General features: G+C 45.6%; 1 protein-coding gene across 1 annotated transcript in view; it reads right to left on the bottom strand.

The window, feature by feature from the left end:
- The window catches only part of LOC132582446 (neural-cadherin-like), a 165,350-nt gene that overhangs the window by 61,790 nt on the left and 77,077 nt on the right, over nucleotides 1-26,483 (bottom strand). Inside the window, exons 10-18 of the mRNA XM_060254019.1 lie at nucleotides 26,203-26,373; nucleotides 22,415-22,587; nucleotides 20,356-20,523; nucleotides 19,053-19,302; nucleotides 13,893-14,020; nucleotides 13,043-13,229; nucleotides 11,415-11,558; nucleotides 3,849-4,132; nucleotides 621-2,235 (exon numbers count right to left, since the gene is read on the bottom strand). Of these exons, the coding sequence (XP_060110002.1) occupies nucleotides 621-2,235; nucleotides 3,849-4,132; nucleotides 11,415-11,558; nucleotides 13,043-13,229; nucleotides 13,893-14,020; nucleotides 19,053-19,302; nucleotides 20,356-20,523; nucleotides 22,415-22,587; nucleotides 26,203-26,373 (3,120 nt within the window). The remainder of the gene's footprint in view (nucleotides 1-620; nucleotides 2,236-3,848; nucleotides 4,133-11,414; nucleotides 11,559-13,042; nucleotides 13,230-13,892; nucleotides 14,021-19,052; nucleotides 19,303-20,355; nucleotides 20,524-22,414; nucleotides 22,588-26,202; nucleotides 26,374-26,483) is intronic.

Here is a 26,483-nt window from a genome sequence, read left to right as displayed (position 1 = left end):
GCCGATTTCACCAGCGCTGCCGAAAGTCTTGCCGCTCAGTTTTTCCTGGTCTTTTTGGAAAATTTTGAGCAACAATGGCAGGATTCCACCTGATGACCTTCCCCAAGGCACAGCAGACAAAGAGAATGTCCGTCCAGAGGAGGGATCTTTCTCCCACCCTTAAGGCACCGCTTAAAAAAACCCCAACGCTTTTCCATAGACAGGGATGGCGGGAGAAAGGCGTGGGGGAAAACCCCAAAGGCGTGAAACAACTAACAGTCTCTAATTTTTTTTTAATATAACAGGAACAAGGAGGAAAAAAAACGAAGAAATGAAGAGAACCTGGAGAAGGAAAAAGGTAATAGCTACCGACTGGAGTGACGAAAATAAGTCTATCTGACGCGGCAGTAAAGAAGGAACTGGCGGAATATTGATGCCCACCGGGTGGGCATGCACACTGGGGCTGTCACACACACCTACCGGGGTCAGGCAGCGAAAAATCCCAGACTTTGGAATTACCGATTGGGGATTGGCGCTGGTGCTTCATCCCATGAGTGTGAAGCACAGAGACCACAAAGAAGATATGCCATGGCCCACAGTCTCTATAGCACCAATACACCCAGAGTCCATGCATTACCTACCTCGGTGCATGTAAACAAAGATTTCCTTATAGCCGGCTTCATGACTGTTATCGTTTTCATCACCAATAGTGATAGTCAAAGTGTTTGTAGAGCTCACTGAAGGACTCCCACTATCAGTTATAATAATGGGCAGATAAAAAACCTTCTGCTTCTCTCTGTCAAAGGATCTCAGAGCAGTAACCATCGCTGTATTATTTCCGTTGTCGGTAACAGAGAAATCCAAAGTGTGTTGATAATCTGGCGGTACGGAAAACATAAACGGTGGCCCATTTTCATTGCTGTCTGGATCAAAAGCCCAAAGCAGGTTAGATGTAGGAGTCATATACACCACCTGAGGTCCTGGTGTATTTTCCCAGACCACAGGCATGTACAATGCCTCAAGCACTGGGCCATTGTCATTAATATCTAGTAAGTCAATCAATATTGTAACACTTCCAGTTCGGGCAGGAAGACCCTGATCGGAGGCCTGTACGATTAAACTATACTCCTGTGTGACCTCCCGATCCAATCCTTTGGCCACTGTCACATGACCTTCTTGGTCTACTGCAAACTGCCCAGCAGGATCTGAATCCTGCTTGATGGAATACCAAATGTTCCCATTTGACCCCGAATCCTCATCGATCGCTGTTACCGTGGCAATGGTAGTGCCCACGGGTGTGTTTTCGAAGAAAGGGCTCAACTGCACAAACTGAGAGCTGAAAACAGGGCTGTGGTCATTACAGTCTTCCACTTCGATCAAACAAAAGGCAACACTGTAAAAATCCAGATCCTCCACTTTGATCGTGAGGTTATAACGTCTCTCATGGGTCTGCTCATAATCCAGGCTCTTTTTCAGCCTGATACTCGCACGCTGACCTCCTTTATGGCTTTCAATGTAAAATTTCTGTTCTGGATCTCCCCCGATAATACTGAATGTTAAGTCAGCATTTTCCCCGCTGTCCTCATCAGCTGCCACCACTTCCAGAACCTCCGAGTCGACAGCACTCGTTTCGGGGATCATGGCATGCCAGATATCCTGTGTGAAACTAGGGATGTGATCGTTTACATCCACAACCCAGACGGTGGCAGTACCCGTTCCAGCCAGTCCTCCTCCATCTTTGGCTTCAACGATAAGGAAGTATTTCTCAGCCTTCTCTCTATCCAACATTCCTCTCGCTATGTAGATGTTGCCAGTTGCAGGATTAATTTCGAATAAGTCTTCATCATGCTCGTTTTTCACATTCTCAATTAGACGGTAAGTCAGAATTGCATTGAGGCCTACGTTGGAATCATCCAGGTCTACGGCTGACATCTCCATGACCAAAGTATTGTCAGGAGAATTCTCAAAAACGCTTCCGTTGCAATCGCTGGGCATGCAAATGAACATCGGGGCATTATCGTTTATATCCCAGACGTTTATAACCACATCTGCAAATCCGGTAAGACCTTCTCCCCCTTCATCAGTTGCCAACACAACAAATCTCCAAAGGGCTCTCTCTTCCCGATCTAACATCTTCTGGGAATAGATGCTGCCGGTGTTCTCATCTATTGCAAAGACATCATCCGCTCCATGTCCGTGTAAGGAATATCTTATGTCACCTCCATCCAGGCTGCTATCAGGATCATTTGCCGCAACCTAGAGAGAGTGAAATTAAAAATGAAAGTTGGTAACCACAGAACATAAATATTGAGTATATGTTCAACAATGTTAAGGTAAAGTGTGCTGTCGAGTCACAGCAGTCTCATGGTGACCCCATGAATTTCCACCTCCAGGGGTTTTCAGGGCAAGAGATGAGAAGAAATGGTTTGCCTTCTACTGCATTTCAACAGTGTAGAAACAGATGTATGCATTACACCACAGAGAGACAGAGAACAATATTTGGAATACTGGGGACAATTCTGGTCACACCACCTCAAAAAAAAAAATACAGCATTGGAAAAAGTGCAGAAAAAGGCAACTAGAATGACCAAAGGGCTGGAACACTTTCCCTATGAAGAACAGCTGGGGCTCTTTAGCTTGGAGAAACGACAACTGAGGGTTGACATGATAGAGGTTTACAAGATTATGCATGGGATAGAGAAGGTAGAGAAATAAGTACTTTTCTCTCTTTCTCATAATACAAGAACTCATGGGCACTCAATGAAATTGCTGAGCAGTCGAGTCAGAATGGATAAAAGAAAGTACTTCTTCACTCAAAGGGTTATAAACACATGGAATTCACTGCCACAGGAGGTGGTGACAGCTTCAAGAGGGGAACTGGATAAACATATGGAGAAGAGGTCCATCAGTGGCTATTAGACACCAGGTATAGATGGAACTCTCTGTCTGGGACAAGTGATGCTCTGTATTCTTAGCGCTTGGGGCAAGGGGCAATCAGTGGGAAGGCTTCTAGCATCCTGGCCCCACTGATGGACTTCCTGATGGCACCTTTTTTTTAGCCATTGTGAGATGGAGTGTTGGACTGGATAAGCCATTGGCCTGATCCAACATGGCTTCTCTTATGTTCTTAACAGACAGAACCTTTATGAAATGGCAACACCAGCATCTTTCACATGGCATTTGCCAACCCTGATATGTCCCATGTGCATTATGTGCACAACTGATTTGTTGAGAGAGACCCTACATGGGGTTTCCAAGGCAGAGGTGGTTTGCTGTTGCCTTCCTCTTCCCAGCACCTCTGGTCTTCCTTGGTGGTCTCCCATCCAAGTACCAACCAAGGCTGACCCTACTTAGGTTGCAAGCTCTCCTGAGCTTGGGCTAGCCTAGGCTATCGAGGCTGCCAGAAATAAACAGGAAGGCAAACTGATAAGACCCACCACTTCCAGAGAGTCAGTTTGATGTAGTGGTGAAGTATACGGACTCTTATCTGGGAGAACCCAGTTTGATTCCCCACTCCTCCACTTACAGCTGCTGGAATGGCCTTGGGTCAGCCATAGCTCTCACAGGAGTTGTCCTTGAAAGGGCAGTTGCTATGAGAGCCCTCTCAGCCCCACCCACCTCACAGGGTGTCTGTTATGGGGGGAGACAATATAGGAGGTTGTAAGCCACTCTGAGTCTCTGATTCAGAGAGAAGGGCAGTGTATAAATCTAGAGTCTTCTTCTCTCAACAATAGGAGGCATGGGTTCCTTTGCCTTGCTGTGACCTGCTGAGCCAGGGACGGCAGCAAGAAGTTAGGGCTACCCCTATAGGGACTTGTTTTGCCAGATCATGCTTAAGTTTGTTTTTTGGTGAGCATACCCAAATGTACCTGAAGAACAAAGACTGGGAGGCCGTCTAGCTCTTCAATCACACTTCCATAATATTCATTAAGAGCAAACACAGGAGCTTCATCATTTTTGTTCACAATGTTGACAATCACAATGGCGTAATCTTCCCACTTCCCATCAGAAGCCAAGAGGTGAAGTTCATACAGCTGCAATTCTTCATAATCCAGCGGTTGGGCCATGAAGATGACTCCTGTTTCTGGCTTGACATCAAACACTCCTCCAACATTCCCAGCTGTTATCTGGTATCTTAGTTTTGCATTGGCACCTGAAAAATGCAACAACAGTGTTGTATAAAAGATAGTTATTTATTTTATTTTATTTTTTTATTTTGGTAAATTTATATTCTGCCCTTTCTCAAACGGGCTCAGGGCAGATTACATCCAAATAAAACCAGTCAAATACAATAAAACCAATAAAATGCAATTAAAAGCAAACAATACAACACAGTACTATATAACAAAGGCAGGTGGGCTCATGGTGCAGGTTGGACTATAATCAATGGCCCAGATATAATAATTCAGATAACGGATCACTGTGGGGAGGGATAGCAGATGGTACAGGCAATGAGGAGAACAACGCCCACTTGCCTCAACCAAACGCCCGGAACAGCTCCGTCTTACAGGCCATACGAAAAGGTAACAAATCTGGTAGGGCCCGTATCTCCATAGAGAGCTGATTCCACCAGGTTGGGACCAGGGTTGAAAAGGCCCTGGTCCTGGCCAAGGCAAGGCCAAAAAATGTTGGTTGGCAGATTGCAACAACCTTCGGGGCTCATTTGGGAAGAGGCAGTCCCACAGGTATATCGGTCCCAGGCCACGTAAGGCTTTGAAAGTCAATACTAGAACCTTGAAGCAGATCTGGTACTCAACTGGTTACCAGTACAATTTGATTAGGCGCTCTTGAGCATTCCTTAAGAGCAAGCAGACCCAGCTTTCATATCACTTACACCGAACAGGATCATTATTAATCATCACTGTTATTGCTTCTAACTACCATTCCCTGAATTAATCACACCAATGAATTTCTATCCTCATTAACATCTGTTCACATTGTTAAAGTTCCATTTCTTTGTCAAAGTTTTTTGGCAACAGCTTATAATTAAATAATAAAAGCATGCCATTAACACTGAGTCTTGTAAAAGCAGATGTTAACATGAAAAACAATAAAATGTTGCCTACTTTCCATCAACATCCGACTCCAAGCTTTCAGCGACACCATTCTGCTGGCAGAGAATATTCACAGTCTAGCTGTTCCAGAGAAAGGTGTCATCAATACAACCCTGACACATGGCACAGCTTCAGTGAAGGAAGCAAAAGCAGACGTTGCTATCTTCTAAAAATTGCCCCACTCCATTTACTATCTTCTAACAACTGCCCTGTTGGAGCAAGAATCTACATAAACCCAGTCTGACAGCTACAGTATGACAGCTGGTGATCTAGCTGCCAGGCTAGGTCACAGTGACCTGATCAGCAGACCGGCTTGAGCCGGCAGAAGCCAAGTGATGCAATCTGCTGAGTCAGCATGGCCAGGATTGGCTGCTTGGACTATATATGATCTGTGTGTGCATCACACAGGTCTCTCCCTGTGAGATGGTGGTTAGGCGAAGCACTTTGTCCGTGGAGGTGATATTGTATAGACTGCACAAGAGAGCACTTGTCGTGTATATATGTTAATACACCTTTTGGCACTAGTTGCACGTGTCTGCCTGATTTTCTTTCCTGAAGCCCTGTGTCGGGCAAGTCATCTCCCTCACTCTGCTACTCCCGCTCCGACAGGGTTATGGGCCCAGGGCGCTTCCGCTGCGCGGAGGAGAGAGTTGAGAGTTGAGCTGACTGTGAGTTTGGAAAGAGCCGGAGGCGAGGAACGCCGGTGAAGGACACAGAAGCACCACCGTTCTCTGTTTGAGAGCCAGAGGGACGTCGGCAGCCAGCCGTGAGGAGGAGTCGGCACGATGGCTCAGCAACAGCTTGGAGTAGCCGTTGAGAAGCTCACCTCAGCCAACTACGCGGTGTGGAGCCTGAGAATGCAACACTACCTCAAGCGTGAAGGGCAATGGCTGTTCGTGAGTAACCCCCCTGCTGACTTATCTCCTGCCGAGACTGTGTTATCGGATAAGGCACTGGCCAACATAGTGCTGTCTATAGGAGATGACCAGCTGGTTTATGTGCGAGGGAAGGACACTCCCAAGGCTGCCTGGGACGCGTTGAGTGCGGTGCATGTTAGCACCACTGCTGGTTCCCTCATGGCCTTGACAAGGAGGATGTTCCGCACCGTTATGCCGGCTGGAGGGTGTGTGAAAGATCACATCAAACGGCTAACGGACTGTTTCGTTGAGCTGGAGGCAAGAGGCAAGACTGTAGCTCCAGACGACAGAGTGTACATTTTGCTGTCGTCGTTGCCACCTGAGTACACTCCCCTGATAACTTCTCTGGAGACGGTGGACGTAGCGACCCTGACCATGGAATACGTCTGTGCCCACCTGCTTGACTTCCAAGAGAGAATTGCGGCCGTGAGCTGTCCGGGGGTGTCGGCCGGGCAGCGTGCTGTTATCGGTGTGTCCGGGAAGACAGCCAAGAATGAGCCAGCTTTTGCTGCTGGCAGGCGTCCGAAGGTGGAGGAAGTGGAGCCGACTGCGTTTGCAGTCCGTCGCTGCTATGGATGCGGGTCGTCGCAGCACCTGCTCCGAGCTTGCCCTGAGAGGGAGAAGAGGCGGGGGCGTGTGCGGCGAGAGCGGAGGACCGCCAGCCCGTGTGAGGAAGCAACCCGGCTGGTCACGTCTGCAGTAGAGAGCACAGGGTCTGCTTGGATTTTAGACTCCGGGGCAACGAGCCATCTCTGCTGCGAGAAGGAGTTGTTGAAAAACATTGACAGTCCTGAGCATAAGTATGTGAGATTGGCTGATGGGACCACTGCCAATTCTGTTTGCTCAGGCAATGTGGAATTTCCTGCACTGAAATGTATGTTGCAAAATGTGTTGTATGTACCCTCACTGCAGTCTAACCTGTTGAGTGTTAGCACACTGTTTGACCAGGGATACCAGGTGAGATTTGAGAAAACCTGCTGCAAAATCCTGGGAGGTGGGGGAAAGTTGCTTGTGACAGGAAAGAGGGAAGGTAAACTGTATGTGGTCCAGAGTGATTGTGCCCAGGTGGCTCAGGTGTCGAATGAGCCTGTGCACAATAATTGTATACATTTGCTCCATAGGAGACTTGGGCACTGCGGATTTAGGGCGTTAAAGAAAACCCTGGAGCTTGTGCCTAGTTTGAAAGTAAATCCTTGCAAATGTTACTTGGATTGCCAGGTCTGCAAGAAGACCAAAAGCAAGGCGTGTGCTGTTGCTAAAGAAAGCTCAAGGGAAAGCACACGAGCCCTGGAACTAGTCCATTTAGACGTTATTGGCCCATTGCCAAAGAGTCTGTCGGGGAGGAGATACTGCTTGGTGGCCACCGACGACCACACGAGGTACGCGTGGGTTTTCACCATGGTGCATAAGTCTGAGGTGTATAAGACATTCACCAAGTGGGTCAAAGCAGTGGAGAGACAATTAGGGGTTAATCTCCTGGCTGTACAAACCGACAGAGGGGGGGAATTCTTATCTAACCAGATGAAACGTTGGCTGGAGAACAAGGGCATCGCCCACCGTCTGACGAACCCGGCAACGCCCCGAGAAAATGGGCATGGGGCTGTATTGCAGAATGTGATGTATTGCATGTTAGAGGATGCACAACTGCCAATGACCTATTGGGCAGAAACCATACATGCAGCTGTTTTTTTGCAAAATAGGGTTTGGTGTAATACTGTGAAAAATGTGCCTTACAGGTTACTGTTGAACAAGACCCCAGATTTGAGTTCTTTAAAAGTCTTTGGGTCACGGGCTCGGGTTGGCATCCACTCCACGAGTAGCGGGGAGGGGGATGTCCGGGCAGAGAGCCTAATTTTTCTGGGCTACAAGCCAAGGGCCAGGTGTTATCGTTTCTGCAATAGCAAAAGCAAGATAACACTTAGTAAGAGTGCCCAGTTCAATGAAGAAAGCAGCTGGCCAAGGTTGCACTCCTTGCAGAAACAATTTGTCCTGCTGCCAAGTAGCGATAACGATGTTGGAGCGCAGCCCAGAACTCCAGCCCAGGAGGTGGCACCCAGTGGGGCTGGAGAAGGTGAGCCGAATGCTGGCACAGAGCCTGACGAGCAGAGTCAGGAGGCAGAGCCTCAAATGCAGGAACTGGAGGTAAAGTGTGAGAGTCAGGAGGTTGAACACCCAATTACAGGGGCAGAGCAACCAGCCCAGGAGGTGGGAACAGAGCAACCCGAAGAAGACAAAGCTGGTCCAAGCACAGGGCCACGGGTGTCTGCCAGGTCCACCAAAGGCCAACGTCCCGCTAGGTACAAGTGTCCCTATGTCACTCTGACTGTCAATCCAGACCCACCCGGATTTGAGGAAATGTTAAAAGAAAAGGCTAAGAAATGGAAAGCCTGGGTGGCAGAGTGCGAGGCAAGGGAGAAGGAGGCTGAAGCCAAGCGTCTGAAAGAGCTGGCTGAACAGGAACACGATGATGTGTTTTACAATCATGATGAGTTCCTGAACGAATTCCGGAAAGGGTTCCGAGCTACGTAAATATGAACTGTAATGTTGCTGGTGGACATGTATGTAAACTGTGTAAAGTGTTTTGGTGCACTGGGTTTAAATAGATTAGGAGGTGTGTTGGAGCAAGAATCTACATAAACCCAGTCTGACAGCTACAGTATGACAGCTGGTGATCTAGCTGCCAGGCTAGGTCACAGTGACCTGATCAGCAGACCGGCTTGAGCCGGCAGAAGCCAAGTGATGCAATCTGCTGAGTCAGCATGGCCAGGATTGGCTGCTTGGACTATATATGATCTGTGTGTGCATCACACAGGTCTCTCCCTGTGAGATGGTGGTTAGGCGAAGCACTTTGTCCGTGGAGGTGATATTGTATAGACTGCACAAGAGAGCACTTGTCGTGTATATATGTTAATACACCTTTTGGCACTAGTTGCACGTGTCTGCCTGATTTTCTTTCCTGAAGCCCTGTGTCGGGCAAGTCATCTCCCTCACTCTGCTACTCCCGCTCCCACCCCAGTTTGGTGTAGTGGTTAAGTGCGCAGACTCGTATCTGAGAGAACCGGGTTTGAGTCCCCACTCTTACACATGCACGCACCTGCTGATGTAACCTTGAGTCAGTCAGTTCTCACAGAGCTGTTCCTCTCAAGAGCAATTTCTGTGAGAGCTCTCTCACCTCCACCTACCTCAGAGGGTATCTATATCGTAGGAAGGGAAAGGTAAAAGATTGTAAACCACTTTTGAGAATCCTTCAGGTAGTGACAGGTGGGATATCAATCCAATCTCTTCTTCTTCTACTGTACTTTTAAAAATCGCTCTTTGATTTTATAAAGTTTTATTAAATTTATAGGGGATACAAAAAGGAAAAGGGGACATGTGGAAAGGGACAGAGAGGGGGGAATACAAAAGGCCATACATGCTCTTTGATACTTCCCCAAGCCTTGGTATAAGGTAGAGACACAGTGCACTGCCAAAACTCCCTTATGAAGGAGACCTTATTTCAAAGTGTATTCTGTTGTCTATCTTCTCAAGGTCAGCTTTGAAAATGGGACCACAACCTTTTTAAATGTCAACCCTGAACATGTTCAGTAGCTACGTTCTAGTAAATCCAACGTCACTAACCTAGATAAGTGCATTTTACAATGGAAGCCTTTGCTAGAGATATAAAGTGAAGAATCCTGATGAACTACCAAAGCGCATAAATTGGCATAAATGAGTTCATTTTGTTGGAAAAGGTATGTCCAACGTACAAAAAAGACCACCCTTTAGGGGGCAGCAAGAAGACAATTAGATAGGTTAATGAGGTCAACACTTCTTTCTTGTTAAGTGCTATACCTTGTCTGTCTCTAGATTGCCACTCACAGGGCAATTTCCCCCTTCTTCTTGGAAATGCTACACTCAGTCTTATCTTCTCAGCTAGAAATGTAGTTAAGAAACTGTCTCTCCTCTTTCCTATCAAGTATATTAATTCCTAAATAAACCTTTACCTACTCTTTAATCAGGTTGTGCACTGTTGCTGTGTTAATTACCCTGCCGACAATTTATGGTTTCTCTTTTGTTTCATCTTCCTCTTTCAGTCCTCTGCTATTTCTTTTCATCTGCTTCTCCTTGCTGCCATGGACAAAAATTCAAACTGCATGTAAAACGTAAGCCCCAAACCAATGCTTACAATGCAGCGCTTTTTTTCCCTCCTGTGTTCAAGCCATGACAAAAACAGACTCTTATGATACCATCAAGTGATGATCCCCAACACAGTGCCCCATGGGCACCATGACACTAAGGGCTTTTTTTGTAGCAGGAACTCCTTTGCATATTAGGCCACACACCCCTGATGTAGCCAATCCTCCTGGAGCTGATGTTAGGCCCTGTTATAAGAGCCCTGTAAGCTCCAGGAGGATTAGCTACATCAGGAAGGTGAGGCCTAATATACAAAGGAGTTCCTGCTACAAAAAAAAAGCCCTGATGACATCTATCAGTGGACATCCTGTCATCCATTTGTTTCTTTGACCAGTCATCTCTTCCCATAGCAAAGAGCCAATCCTGGCTTTCCTCCACCTCACTGGAGCAGGAGGAGCTTCAGAAGAACCTAGTATGTAACACCATTGTGTCTTCTGGGAGTGCCCATTTGGAAACAGCCACCTCCACCATAGGAAGATGCTTGGTTTGGAACTTCCAAGGGGTTTTTTTGTAGCAGGCATTTCTCTGCATAAAAGACCACACACCCCTGATGTAGCCAATCCTCCTGGATCTTACAGAAGGCCTTGTATTAAGAGCCCTGTAAGCTCTTGAAGGATTGGCTACATCAGGGGGGCTTGGCCTAATATAGAAAGGAGATCCTGCAACAAGAAAAGCCCTGGACCTTAGTAGAATTCAGAGTAGACCTGTTTAGGATTACTTTCTAAATACCGCAGGGCCTGGATCTCACTAGGCAGTGTTCTCCCCGCTGAGATCTGGGCCCCGTGGGATTTTATGGCTGCATCTAGCACTAGGTCACATTTCCAAAGATGCCCATAGGCTCAGAAGGGTTAAGGGCCCCCGAAATAGGAATTGACAGATTCATGAACCCTCCTTCCCCTCTACCAGCTCTTACTCTTTTGATTTAGAGTTTAGCTCACTCTGTCAACACTGCCCTATCTAACAACCATTCTTGCTACTCTGCTTCCAGCTCTCTGCTCTCTTTTGAGAGAGATGTTCTGAATAACAAACACCGCATCGTTTCCCTCCACAAACTGAACTCTGCCTAATGCACGGTCTTCCATAAATAGAGTTATTTGGCATAAGTCTCACAGGCCCTTTATAAACCTCAGAGCCTGTCAAGTTCAGACAGAGTGAAGGCTTAAAAAAAAAAAGCTGAGAGACATATGAGACGTTTTCTTTCCCGCTGCTGCTCAAATATATCTCCTCGCTCCTGAAAAAAATTAACTCATTAATATTTCAGGTGCTGCTACAGGGAATTCCAGAGATTTACCTTCGTCTTCATCATTAGCGCCGACGGTAATGACAGTCGATCCCACATCTCGGTCTTCATCTACATTAACTTCATAGACGCTCTGGGTGAAGATGGGTTTGTTGTCGTTCACGTCACTGATAAAAACACGCACGTAGGCCGTGTCTAGAGAGACGGGGGAACAAGAGATTAAAACACTCAGCTGCACTGCTTCTGTCAGCTGCAATTCCTTAAACTGTCGAGCCGCACGTTAAATGAAGACGAATATCGTGGAGGATACAGGGAAAGAAAAAACCCTTAGGGTTGCGGACAATTTATAATACCTATATTACTTCAAAAGAAGAAAAAGGGGGGGAAGCACTTGGGTATCAAATGAATGTCACATCCAATTTTCTTAAGCAGATAACACGCACGCTAACTGACATCTATTATGACAATTGCATCATCGAGTCATAGCTTCCCTGTCCTGAAGACGACAGTGTCCAATTTTAACTTCCCCTTTAAAAACGCAACCAAGCCAAATTGCTGATCGGATTCCCTCGAGAGTCTTGACCTTTTCTGGAGCAGTGCGTCTTTAATGGGCCTTGATGGTCTGAGCAGCTCCTCTGTGACACGGCTGATGCGGTTCACAAGCCCCACACAGATATGCCTCTAACTGTGTACAAGTCTCTGCATGGTAGGTCCCAGGCTTACCTAACCTCTGCATGTTGGATATTGCACTGGAATAAGACCCTGTGCGTACCAGGCTTGATGCATGGAAGCTCATGCTAGCAGAATAGTTCTCTCTCAAAATTAGAGGGGAAAGGGGTACAAATCAAATGGGAGGAAGTTACAAATGCTCAGCTTTACACAGAGGGCTGGCCCTGCCACTAGGTAAACTAGGCGACTGCCTAGGGTGCCAGCCTTCTGGGGGTGATGAATTGGGCCCCCTCCCCCCATGTGACTCAGTGATGTTATCAATGCAGAGGGGATGCCAGAAGTTAGCCTTGCCTAGGATGCCAGACATAAGAACATAAGAGAAGTCATGTTGGATCAGGCCAATAGCCCATCCAGTACAACACTTTGTGTCACACAGTGGCCAAAAAACCCAGGTGCCATCAGGAGGTCCATCAGTGGGGTCAGAACACTAGAAGCCCTCACACTGTTGCCCCTCCCAAGCAACAAGAATACAGACAGTCTAGGGCCAGCTCTGTCACTTGCCCCAGACAGTCTAGGGCTGGCCCTATTTACACATATAGGCCCTTACACATCAATATTAGTCTGTCCTGAGTATGGGACACATGAACACATGAAGTTGTCCTATACTGAATCAGTCCCCTGGTCCGTCAGTGTTGTCCACTCAGACTGGTAGCAACTCTCTTGGGGCTTATGTTGAGGTCTTTTGTATCAGCTACCTCCTGATCCTTTTAACTAAAGACACCGGGAATCAAACCTGGGAGCTCTGCTTGCAAAAGCAGATTGTCTGCTTACAGACCCTCTCAACATAGACAACATGGGTGCAATCCCAATCCACCACTGTGTGCAGGCTCTTGCTGGTCTCTCAGGTGCTTGAATCTAGCTCTCCTACAGGAGATCAACATGGGAAGGAGGAGGAGGAGAAGGAAGAAGAGGAGGAGAGCCAATTACTGATCTCCAAAAATTCTTCTCACCAGAATTTGGCTGCCCATGCTTTCCAGGCCGAGCTGATTCCGAGCCATCGGTTGATTTGACTTCTAAGAGGTACGACGCTTTCTTTTCCCTATCAAACACAGAGGTAGTATAGATTGAACCTGTCGTAGGGTCCAAGCGGAAAAACGTATAGTCCCCATTGCGATCAGGTAGCAAAGAATAAGTGATCTGAAAGATGAAGAGAGATGAGGTCTATAAGGAATCCAGATTTTGGCAGCGGAGAGTTGTCTTACCCACTGGGCAGGATTGAAATGGGCAAAAGGAAACCAGCAAGCCCCCATGTGCATGTACACCCACCAACACCAGCCCATGGTTTTCTGGGCACTTCTTTTCTCTCTTCTGTCCAAAGGAAGCACACCACCTTGCGTTCCACTAAAGAAATGACATCAAGTACGTTCCCCACCCCATAGGTCTCAAACGAGGGCTGGAATCTGCCAGCATCAGGGGGCAGATGCGAAGCCTAACGCCTTCCCCAAATGGGGAAGTCCAGGGAGGTCCATGAGTGGTTGGTCAGTGACAGTATTCTCCCTCTCCTTCTGGGTGGTGGAAGGAGAGGAGCCACTACCTCTACCTATGGCAGGAGCACAGTATGACACCAGGAAGAAGGGAGGTCTTGGATCCTTGCCCAATCCCTGGCCCTGTTCAAAGGGGGAAAGGGCAGACAACAGCCATCTCTCCTAGGTCAAGGCAGCCTGACAGTGAGGCATGCCACCTGGGAGCTGCCAGTTGAAGGTGGGGACCCTCAACGCTGACCTTGATTGTCATTCTTAGCATTGCTACTCATTCACTGATGCCAAACACAACTTCAACACTGCTTTTTTTTACACTTGCCTTGCCGTTTGGACCAAGGTCAAGGTCAGTGGCGGAAACCTGCAGAACTGAAGTTCCAATCTCTGCTCCTTCTGTGACTGAAGCTTCATAAATTGAGGAGGTGAAGAAAGGGACGTTGTCGTTGACATCTGAAAAAAATGTTTTTAAAACAAGTGGCCTTCGTATTTAACTGTTAACATGCTTAAGATTTGTTTTTTTTAAATAATGCTTTTTCAGAGGACTCAAGACAGCTTAAAATAGTAATACACACAATTGCGGCACTGATTTTTATTTATTATATATCTGATTGTGCTCTTTGAGTGCAATGGATAAAACTGAGGATCTCTTTTCATTTGCTATTTTGTAGCTTTTCATGATGTCTCCAGACAAAAATTTGTTGCCTGCTTGGGTTCAGAAGTCAGGAAACCTACCAATTACTTTTGGGCCTTCATACTAAATGACAGATTTCCTTTTGTAATTAGTTTAGTGGCAAAACAGGCAGAACCAGTTATCTGTAGCAGATTTATCTTCCCCAATGTCCTAGACTGTAAAAGTGACTACTCTGTCTACAAGAATACTTTATATTGATGCCTCTGCTAAATGCATATTTCTGACCTGTTGTATTAACAACTGCAGTATTTTATTTCACATATTTTGGGAATTAAATCTGAAGAATATTTGGTCACTTTTACCTGTTTGTGATCTGATCACCATGCACTGTAGCAACCAAATGCCTAAAACTGAACCTGTGTCAATCATATAATGCATTTCTAATTTCAGCAGCTTAAAACAACTAAACAATCTGACAATAATGCTGATTCTGTGAATTTAGGAGATCATGAGAAGGAGGGCAGAAAGGGTTGCATCGTGGTCCTTTCTTACAAGCCCAGAGAAATGCTGTTCATCACTTTGGGGTCAGGTAGCAATTTTCGGCAGGCCAGTCTGGCCAGGGATCCTGGGGTATTTTTTTTTTTTTGTCATCTTCTGAGCATGGAGCAGGGGTATGTGTGGGGAGGTAGTTGTGAATTCCCTGCCTTGTGCAGGAGGCTTGACTAGATGACCCTGGCCATCCCTTCCAACTCTATGATTCTCTGAATCAACACAAAAGGTTAGTGTGAAAAATTCAGATTAATTATTTGCCATGTACAGACTGAGGGCAGCATAAAAGCCAGTTTGGGTGTTCTCTCCCATGGCATCATTATTTAAGGGGACCGACAGTTGCTCAGCATTCGGCTCTCAAGGCTGTTTATAACCACAACACCATCTCATTTCAATGGGCATCTCCCCCATACAAATAAGAACATAAGAGAAGCCATGTTGGATCAGGCCAACGGCCCATCCAGTCCAACACTCTGTGTCACACAGTGGCAAAAAAATTTATATATACACACTGGCTAATAGCCACTGATGGACCTCTGCTCCATATTTTTATCTAAACCCCTCTTGAAGGTGGCTATACTTGTGCCGGCCACCACCTCCTGTGGCAGTGAATTCCACATGTTAATCACCCTTTGGGTGAAGAAATCAAATAATCTGCACAATGGGACAATCCAGGGAGTAGAGAGAGGTAGATTCAGTTTTAAATATAAATAAATAAAAGTAACAGACAACGTCTGTATATATGGGGAGGGCGGTGTCTTTATGGGGAGGGACGGTGGCTCAATGACAGAGCATCTGCTTGGTAAGCAGAGGGTCCCAGGTTCAATCCCGGCATCTCCAACTAAAAAGGGTCCAGTCAAGTAGGCATGAAAAACCTCGGCTTGAGACCCTGGAGAGCCACTGCCAGTCTGAGTAGACAATACTGACTTTGATGGACCAAAGAGGGTCTGATTCAGTATAAGGCAGCTTCATATGTTCATATGTGCAAAATAACACGTGCAAAACTGTTTTAAACAAGGTAAGGATCAGCCAGTGGGGGAAGAGTGCAGAACCAGAAGGGCAACAGTATGATTGTTGCTAACTTTCGCTTGGAAAACTCCTGGAGATTTGGGAGCAGTGCCTGGCCAGGACAGAGTTTGGGAGGGGAGGGAGCTCAGCAAGAGCCCGATGCCAAAGTCCACCCTTTGAAGCTGCCGTTTCCTCCAGGGGAAATGATCTCGGCAGTCTGGAGGTCTTTTGTTGTTTTTTAGTATTTGTGCTGCTGAAGCAAGCACATTTGTTGTTTCACTTCTTACTTTGCAGTTTAGCCTCCTTTTTTTGTCATCATGTTGAAGCTGGCTTAGAGCAACCCCACAGGGCAGGGGTGTCAAACTCATTTGTTATGTGGGCTGGATCTGATATAAATGTGACCTTGTTGGGCTGGGCCATGAGTGTCATAAAATGTAATGCCAGGTAGTGGAGATATAAACTCTATAAAGGACACAGACAAACATGGTTAAAGATTTTAAAAATTTAAAATAAAACATGCTTAAAACATAAGCACTCATTGGCCTTAAAGGTGCCTCTCCTGTGTGATCCTGTGTGATCCAGGGAACAAGGAAGCTCTGGCTCCTTCCTTCCTTTCCCAGGGGACCGGGAGGGAGAGACCTTATAGAAGGGAGGCTTGGCTTAGTAGCTCTGCTGTGCAATTGAGAGAGCCTGGCAAAGCAAGCTGTCCCTCCCCCCTTCCTCCCTCAGGGAGGAGCCTCAGCCAATGCAGAAAATAGAGGTTTTGCTCTGTAGCTCCTGTGCGATTGAGCAAGCCTAGAAAAGCAAGCTGTAATGCAGAAGGAAGCGAGAGGGAGAAGGAAGCAGATGACAGCCAGTTGTTTGGGGACCTAATAGGAGCCCTCCAGGGACCTGATTCAACCCCAGGCTGTATGTTTGACACCCCTGCCAAAGGGTTTTCAAGGAAAGTAAAGTTCAGAGGTGGATTGCCACTACCTGCCTTTGTATAAGTCTCCCATCCCAAGTACTGACCAGGGCTAGCCTGTTTAGTTCTGAGATCCAATGAGATTGGGCTAGCCTGGCCTATCTAGACCAAGGCCCAATTAAGCCTACCAGCCTCTGACAGAAACCAGCAGCCCCTGGATCTTTCTCACTGCATTTTTTTAACCACCCCAAGCTTCTGAAGAGTTTCCAAAGGAAACCCCACATATTACAGTAATCCAATCTGAACGTGACCAGAGCCTGAATAATCAATCTATATGTTTGATTTAATTGGGTCAACGAAGAAAAGGCCACTGCTGTAGCACCAACAGAAGGTGGCTGAAGAGGGGCGTCCAAAAGACATCATCTCATGGCATTGGCTGACAGAACTAAAAAGCCATTCTCTTTAAGAGCCTAAACTGAAGAATGAGCTCATGAATTCCAGCCTCTGAAAAGCCCCTCTGCCACCCCAAGCCTGTTAACAAATCCTTAATAGCAGCTACCACAGTGTTAAACATCTTTCCTGTTGTGAGACACCTGACAAGATCGATTTAACCTTTAGCCTTATTTTTTAAATGGACTGAAGTTATTTCAGGCAGAACCATAAAAAATGGAACCAAATGAGCACAAATGACAGCAGGCCACTATTGGCCAACTGAGCGCTGTTCACTGAAAGCCAACATCCCCCTCTCAAGGAATGCCATGCAATTGTTTTTTTTTAATTACTCTAACTTGATTGAATTCTTCAGACGGAAATTCCAAAACGATGGACCAGCCAACAAACTGACCTCTATGTGCCAGCAACAGAGAGACTGGCAGTGCCATCTAAAGCAAAGTGATGCCCTTCCAAGTTCATTAACTTCATTGGACTCAGAAAGGCACAACTGCTTAGTATGGCACTATAATTATACCTAGCTGGCCACTCACAATTTCAGCAGGCACAACTGGACTCAGAAGCAATAGGTCAGTAATTGGCTTCTGGCTATTACGCCCAACTATTATAAACTTTGTTCTTGCAGACTATCTAGATGTCACCGGGCCTGGATAGCCCAGGCTAGCCTGATCCCATCAGATCTCAGAAGCTAAGCGGGGTCAGCCTTGGCTAGTAGTTGGGGGCTTTTTAGGGGGTGGGGTTTCTTTTGATATTGATGATATTGGATTTATATCCACTCCAAATCTCAGAGTCTCAGAGTGGCTCACAATCTCCTTTATCTTCCTCCCCCCACAACAGACACCCTGTGAGGTGGGTGGGGCTGAGAGAGCTCTGACAGAAGTTGCCCTTTCAAGGAGAGCTACGGCTGACCCAAGGCCATTCCAGCAGCTGCAAGTGGAGGAGTGGGGAATCAAACCTGGTTCTCCCTGATAAGAGTCCACGCACTTAACCACTACACCAAACTGGCTCTCATTGTGTGTGTATGTATGCCTGTTCCTGGAAGTCATGGTGACTTCTAACAACTCCCATTGAGGCATGGAGGACATTCAGAGAAGTGGTTTCACAGCCTGCCACTGCTACCCGCCTCCTGGTATTCTCTGGAGGTCTCCCTTCAAAACAATTGCCAGGGTCGGCCCTGCTTATCTTCCAAGATCGGATGAGATTGGGCTTGCCTGAGCTGTCCAGGCCAGGGCAGCCTTGGCTAGTATTCAGAAAGGAAACCTCCAAGGAATACCAGGGTCATAACACAGAGGCAGGCAATGACAAGTCACCTCTGAAACATCTCTTGCCTTAAAAACAAGTCTGCTCACATCACCACCTAGTGGTGCATAACGCTAAGGGAGACAGAACTTCTGGTGCCAGACAATCATAGGATCTCCTGGTTATTCTACACACAATGTCATACAACTAATTAATCTATATGTTTTAGAATTTCCTAAATATCAAAGAGCTTTCACTTTGGCCTGCTTTAATGCTTTATCAGAAGCTCTTTAGGAAGGGAAATATACATGTATCTCTTACCCTCAACATGTATGTTCTTGACAAATGGACACTGTTGAAATAGCTGACCATGTGTTACAGCACTGCCTATTAGACATTTGGTCTCTAACTCCAATTTTATCAAATTTTCCAGGCAGACTTAATGAATGTTCTATTTCTCTCCTCCTCTCGGATTGACTAGCTTTACAGAGGCCAAATTTAGCACTTCAGCATGTTTAACAAGGAAGCAGCTGGTTCAGCCTTTTTATTAACGATGTCTGTATACTACTGAAATCAGCCTATTACAAGGGTTTGAAATTTTACTGTATGTAAATGTGCGGGTAACTGTGTATCAATCTTGGCTGATCTATTATTGCAATAAATAAAGTTTAATGTTGAACCATTATAACAACATCACCCACCTGTTACATTAACGTAGACTGTTGCGAATGCTGCTAACGGTGCCGCGGCAACATTCTGGGCCCGGACTTTCAACAAAAAGGTCTTGGTAGTTTCATAATCCAAAGGTTCGGCTACAAGGATAGATGCAGAGCCATCCTCTCTGTTTGGTGTCAAGTAGAATCTGACTGGCATGTTGGTCTCTGGAACGAGCCCCTCTTCTAGATTGTAAGTTATACGCGGGTCACCAAGGAGAGACGTGGCTTTAATTGTCTGTGTGGTTCAGAACATTCACAGAAATCAAAAGTCGTATTCACCACTGCTTCAAAACAATCACTTGTGAAAAAGCCAAAAACTAAAAAGTTCCCCTTTCTCTTGCTAGGTGGATGGAACATCTGACTCAGTATTGTTAACCATGACTGGCAATAGGTCGGTAAACAGGTTTGAGACCTAGTGTGGTGTAGTGGATTAAGTGTTGGACTAGGATAGGACTGGCCAAAGTTGTTTAATGTAAGAGCCACATAGAATAAACATCAGATGTTTGAGAGCCACAAGAGGGAGGGCGGGAGGGAGAAAGCAACTTTAACTTTACATGCATTCTCCATTTAAAGCTTGGTGAAGTGATTTAAAGAGAGAAATGTCTTTTCCAAGCCAATCAGAGGGGCGGTGGGGGTTTCAAGGGCCAGACAATAAGTGTGAAAGAGCCACAGGTGGACTAGAATGGCCACCCCTGGACTAGAATCTGGAAGACCCTGATTTAAATCTCCACTTTGTCATAGAAGCTCACCAGCAAGCAGCCTTTTTCATTTTGGATGCCTCAGATTTGTACCTGAAGTTAAGGGATATCAGACTCTGAGAGAGACTGAAGAACTATTTTGTTTATTTGTTTACTTAATTTATACACCACCATTCTCCCCAATGGGGATCCAAAATGGTTTACATCATTCTCTCCATTTTATCCTCACAACAACTCTGTGAAGTAAGTTGAGCTGAGAGTGTATGATAGGCTGAGGTCATCTGGTGCGCTTCTATGGGAGAGTGGAGATTCAAACCAAGGTCTCCCAGATTCTAGCCCAAGGGTGACCATTCTAGTCCATTCTAGGTACAAATCTGAGGCCTCCAAAATGCAAAAGGCTGCTTGCTCTAGTCTAGAATTTTAGCGGGAACCAAAAACATCCAGTGATGAGGCTTTAAATGCATACGGTTTCAGAAAGAACAGAAGGAGAATGTATTTTTCCTCTCTTGTGGGGATAAAAAGAAACAGTTTTATGCCAGGTGGGGAGATTTAAGTATAATTTTCTATTACTAGAAAGACCCCAAACTTACCACAATGGAGGTATCTCTTGTTGTGTTTTCTGGAATGACAACTTCGTAACTGTCCCTTTCCCACCGAGGGGGCTGGTTTTTCGTACTGGTGACTGTAATTCTAACCTCAGCCTTACTGCTCCTGTTTCCTCCATCCGTTGCTATGATTTCTTCAGTTATGAATGACTTCTGAGTCAAAAAAGAAAGTATCTACTTAGAATTGATTCTTAATGGTAAAACATCTCTACTGCTACTTATACCATGGCTACAGGGCTTCTGAATTTTGCTATGTACTTTTCAGCCTTTTTATTTTTATTTTGGGCTGGATTCCTTTTATAGGAGGAATAAGATTAGGTAATCAATTATTCTTCTTCCTCTGCAGGTGGAAAGTCCTCCTGTTATATAGCCCATCTGTTGGGAGACCGAAAAGCTTCTCAGCAGATGTGCTTACGCTCTTTGCTGAAAAGCTGCACCGAGTTTGTTTGGCAAATTATTTCAATGCTGAAGTTTAGAAGTCTGTTCCATTAGGGATCCTGCAGTCTGTTGTCGGGAGACTAGCGCCCTCTATACTGAGGTGGGAGGAAAAGCAGAGTGGAATGGACGAAGAAAGACAGAGCAGAAAGCAAAGCAGGGGCTGTAAGAAGGGCAGAAGAATAAATACTGACGTTAAGAACCTTTCCTTGCCTGCATTAAGTTATGAAAAACAGCAGCAAGTTGGAGGCAGCTACCAGCAGTGAGTGGTGATTTCTGGCCACTGTCGTGCAGCAGCGAGAATTGCAAGAGACAGACAGGGCAGCTAAGGACCTCCACGACAGTGCTCACAGAGAGATACGCAGATGGAAACTGCATTTTATGTCCATGGGTTGCTTCAAACCTGATGTATTATAGATTAATGCACAGCAGGCAGAAGTCAGAAAGCTGCAAATGGAACTGGACTCACTGGGCATATCTTCCCCTCCCACACCCTCCCCCCCCAGTCCTCTCTTTTAAGAGGCAAGGGATGACAAAGAAATAGGGAAGATGCTACATGAGGTACCACAGCTGGAGAATAGCATCTACAATAGTCACAGAACTGGAGTTGCATCCAACTCAGCACACTCCCACACACAGTTAAAGAATAACTGCAACAAGCACATGTTTACATGTGAACTTTGTTAGGACAACCACTGCCCATTTTAAGCCTGGTGTCAGATTTCCAACTTCCTTCCAATACCCAGGGCTTTTTTTTTTTTAACAGAAATGCACGAGAACACAGTTCTGGCAGGCTTGGTGTCAGAAAGTGTGGCCTAATATGCAAATGAGTTGGGTTTTTTCTACAAAAAGCCCTGTGCGAAACAATGGTTGCATCAGGGGGTGCGGCCTAATATGCAAATGAGTTCCTGCTGGGCTTTTTCTACAAAAAAGTTTCTGCTAATACCTATCACAACATTGATTGCTTTCCAGTTCCTCCTTTTCCAACTTCCATAACATATTCTACATTTTGCAAAAAGCCCAAACTTCCCAAGTCTGTGACACCACTTACGAATACACAAACTTGCCCTGTAGATAATTTATATCGTTTACAGAACTGGGAGAGGTCTAGTTAAAGAATCACAGGGAAATGTTGGACTTTTTTGGAGGGGGGGGAGGAACTCCATTCCATTCCCATCTCCTGGTTATGACCAGAGATCTCTTGGATCACTTCCACCAAGGCAGATGTAACAAGGTCAGATGTAACCATGAGGGGGAACATGAACCAACTCATTCAAGAAGAATCAGTGCTCAACTAGAAGACACCAACCAGATTACAAGCAGAGCTCCAAGATGCTCAAGCCCAGGCCTCGGATTCAGCGGGAGCACACAGAAGCACAGCTCCTGAAACTTTCTGAGAGTTCCACCTCCTCCTTCCCACCTTGTCCACTGAATAGTAGGTGCAGCTACATAACAATTCCTGGATGAGCTCCACCACCTATTTTTCTGCAAAACGACCCCTGCTCAAGCCACCCATTACTGTACTTGGTGTCCTGCTGTATCTATTGGTAATTGACACCATCAGCAGACATTGGCAACACATACATTTAAAAGGCTGCACGCTCTATACCTGCAATATGGGCTGGCTTACATAAACCCAGCCAGTGGTAGGATTAACCTGGAAGTATTTCATTTTCCCACCAGCTGCATAATATGTAATGGCAGCATTCGAGCCGTAGTCATCATCATGGGCTGCGACACGAAGGAAGCTCGTCCCAACAGCTGCATCCTCTCTCAGGAAATCTAGGAGTGTAGATTGGACACTGTTATTAGCATTATGGCACCATCTAATGTGGAAGACAACATTTCAAGATTGGACATGAATGACAGATGTACACTCTGGCCGATTTCCCACTAGCCTTATGCCGCTCTCACTCTCCTCTTCTCCACGAAGCTTCCGTCAGATTTCACACGATCTGCCCCAGAGCTGTAACTGTCTCTGCCTCTTTCACGCAGCAAACAAGATCCTCTAAAAACCAATTTCTGTTTGCTGTGTGAAAAAGGCAAAGCTAGTTACAGACCCAGGGCAGATAGTGTGAAATCCAACAGAAGCCCCACTGAGAAGAGGAGCACGAGAGCAGCATAAGGCTAGTGGGAAATTGGTCTCTGTTCTTTACCCTGACTTGGATGGCCCAGGTTAGCCCGATCATGGAAGCTAAGTAGGGTCAAGCCTAGTTAGTATTTGGATGGGAGACCACCAAGGAAGCCCAGGGTTGCTCTGTGGAGGCAGGCAAGGCAAACCCTTCTAAACTCACTGACTTCAATGGACTTTGAAAGGTGTAACTCTTCCTAGAATTGCACTGCTAGTCATATAATCATCTCTTGCCTTGAAAACTTGACAGTGCTTCCCATCACCACTGTGTTCTGCATCCTGGGCCACTGCAAATATCTGAGGGAGCTGAATTACATAGTTCCAACCCTCCATTCGTTCCTGACTTCTCACGTATGCCTTTTTCCTGCAACAGTACCAAAACCTGCTCTGTGGGTTGAAATCTTGGTTAAGGTGAAGATCCAAGCTCACTATAATCCAGGTGAGTAGCCATGTTGATCTGAAGCAACAGAACAAAGTTAGAATCCAGTGGCACCAACAAAGTTTTATTCAAGGTGTGAGCTTTCGTGTGCACACATGCTCTGAGCAAGTGTGTGTGCACATGAAAGCCCATATCTTGAATAAAACTTTGTTAGTGGCACTGGACTGTAACTTTGTTCTAGCTAACTACTGTTATTTTTAGTGCCAATGTAACCTTCAGCTGTGGGGTAAAAAGGGGCATTAATAGAAGGAAAGGTAGCGATGAATCCACGGCTCAATGCGGCACAGCAATCCTAGGCAGAATTACACCCTTCTAAACTCACTGACTTCAATGGACTTTGAAAGGTGTAACTCTTCCTAGAATTGCACTGCTAGTCATATAATCATGGCTGAGATCAGAAACAGCTTGTATTTGTACCAGCCTTTTGTCACAGAATCCAAGAGTTACAGGACTGTTATTTTCTTAAGTGCGCAGCCAAGATGGTATTCTTTAAGATCAATACACATTTTGATAGCGAGCGCTCTGCCTGGCAAAGCCTGAGGAAATGGAAAGGATGTAGGTATGGCCTGTGAATTTAGGAACACAATGGAACTGCTTTCGTACTTGAACTATGCCAGTGCAAAACTCCGTGTGAGCTTTAATTATACAAAGCAATGCCAGAAACAGGATTCCTATTTACTTCAATGGAGATGAGGCAGGTTCATGCACATCGGATGGAGCTGCTTTTTCTATTGAGGGAAACAGAAATGTCCCTAAGAGTGCATAGAACTGAGATTCTATTCATATATTTTATGAATGAGTTATTGTGTGATGGGCATGCCTTCATGTCCATTCAGGGAAGAATTCTATCATCAGCAGAGAGGTAGTGCAGGCAAAGCAAAACACCTTTACATTATACAGGATTTCAAAACGCATGCTGAGTTAGTTTTAAAATGAATAATTTTATTGAATCTCTCACACATCAATCTGACCCACAACTTGGGTAATTCTATCGACAATCTGCATTCTGTGGTTGGCCAACTTCAGAGATCTTTGAATGAAGTGAATTGTTTTGTTTCAAGCCTGGTTATGGAATTGAAATGGTCTTGGTGGCCCTGGTGGATGACCTGCACTGGGAGATGGACAGGGGGAATGAGATCCTGTTAATTCTCTGGGATCTCTCAGCAGCTCTTGATGCCATAGATTGGGGTTGCTTAATGTAAGAGCCACACAGAATAAATGATAGATTTTTGAGAGGAGGGAGGGAAGGAAGGAAGGAAGGAAGGAAGGAAGGAAGGAAGGAAGGAAGGAAGGAAGGAAGGAAGGAAGGAAGGAAGGAAGGAAGGAAGGAAGGAAGGAAGGAAGGAAGGAAGGAAGGAAGGAAGGAAGGAAGGAAGGAAGGAAGGAAGGAAGGAAGGAAGGAAAAATAGGGGGAGAGAAAGATGGAAAGAAAGCAATTTTAACTTTAAATGCATTAGTCATGCTGCTGGCTGGCTTGGCTAGGAGAAGTGTTTTAATGAGAGAAAAGTCTTCTCCAAGCCGGCCGATGGGGCAGTGGGGACTTCAAGAGCCACACTATACGTGTGCAAAAGACACATGTGGCTCCTGAGCAGCAGCCTGGCCACCCCGCCATAGATCGTGGTATCCTTCTGGACTGCCCTCCAAGGTTGAGGCTGGAAGGTGGAGTCCACCCACCAAAGTGGGCATTTGCTCCAGGGGAACTGATCCATATAGTCTGGAGACCAGTTGTGATTCTGGAATATCTGCAGGCCCCACCTTAAGTTAGGCAACCCTAAACAGATACAGTTTCGCTTTGTTTATTTGCCACTGAAGGAGACAACTCTGTGATGATCCCTTGATTTAGCTGATGGGGGGGAAATTAAAATCATCTCTTAATCCTGAGATCACAAAGCTAGTAATTAGGCTTTTTTTTTTTAAAGTTCCACATAAATCATCACATCTATCAACAGTTTGTAATTAAAAAGCTTCTCAATTTTCAAACCATCCTTTAATGGCAGTTTGAGCCAGACCAATTATCAGCTGAAAATCGTCAATCAAAAACTCTGCTAGCTAATTTTGGCATATCAAACCTCTTTTAAAAGAAACAAAGAAAGGCAAGAAGGGAGGGGTGTGTGTGATCAACTGACAATCTTAGATGTTGCGTTTTAACAGATGTAGTAGTTCATTTTGTCCCGACCAGGCTATCCCAATCTTATCAGATCTTAGAAACTAAGCAGAATCGGCCCTGCTTAGTATTTGGATGAGAATACTAGGGTTGCTACGCAGAGGCAAGCAATGGCAAACCACCTCTGAATGTTTCTTGCCTTGAAAACCCAGTGAGGTCACCATAAATCAGCTGTGACTTGACAGAAAAAAAGTTTGTTTCACTGTCAATGTTTAGATCTTTGTCTCATATGGGACACCATAATCCGTTGATGGGCAAACTAGACCACTCAGCATTAGATATTGAGAGGAAAAGGGGAAGAGTAGGAACTGAAAATAAAGATGGAGGAGAAAGTAGGAAAGAACAAAGAAGGAAAGAACTTCTGTTGCCACCTCGCCTGCACCAAGCTACACAACAACGTATTTGATCTGTACTGGATCATTCACACATCCCACAAATGCTGAAACTGACCAAACTGTATTTGTGAACCAGTCTTTTGCAGCATGGCTTCTCCCTCTCACCTTCCCCCAACACCATCTTTACACATTATTTCCATCAGCTGTTGGGACAACAACTTAAAACAAAACCACAAACCGAAACAGTCATGCAAAACAAAAAAAAGCATAGACATCAGATAAGCTCACACTCAGGGAACTGAAACGTTATCCAATGATTCGCAATTACATTCATAGTGGGTGTTTTCAAATCGAGGGCTGTTATCGTTTACGTCCAAGATGAGAACGTTGATCTGGCAAATCCCAATGAGAGGTTCTGCAGCCTGGTCTGTCGCTGTCACGGTGATAGGATATTCTCGCTGCTTTTCTCGATCAAATACCTGAAGCGTTGTCAAGAGGCCTGGAAACAAGATTGCAGACAAAAATAATGAAATTTGAGCAAGGACTGGTCCACTGTCTCCCATTATAGTTTCCAGGTAACACGGTCTGGAGGAAGTACAAAAGCAAAAC

Source organism: Heteronotia binoei, chromosome 14, assembly GCF_032191835.1.
Source record: "Heteronotia binoei isolate CCM8104 ecotype False Entrance Well chromosome 14, APGP_CSIRO_Hbin_v1, whole genome shotgun sequence".
In the NCBI taxonomy this organism is placed as follows: Eukaryota; Metazoa; Chordata; class Lepidosauria; order Squamata; family Gekkonidae; genus Heteronotia; species Heteronotia binoei.
This window is presented reverse-complemented; position numbering and strand designations above follow the sequence as displayed.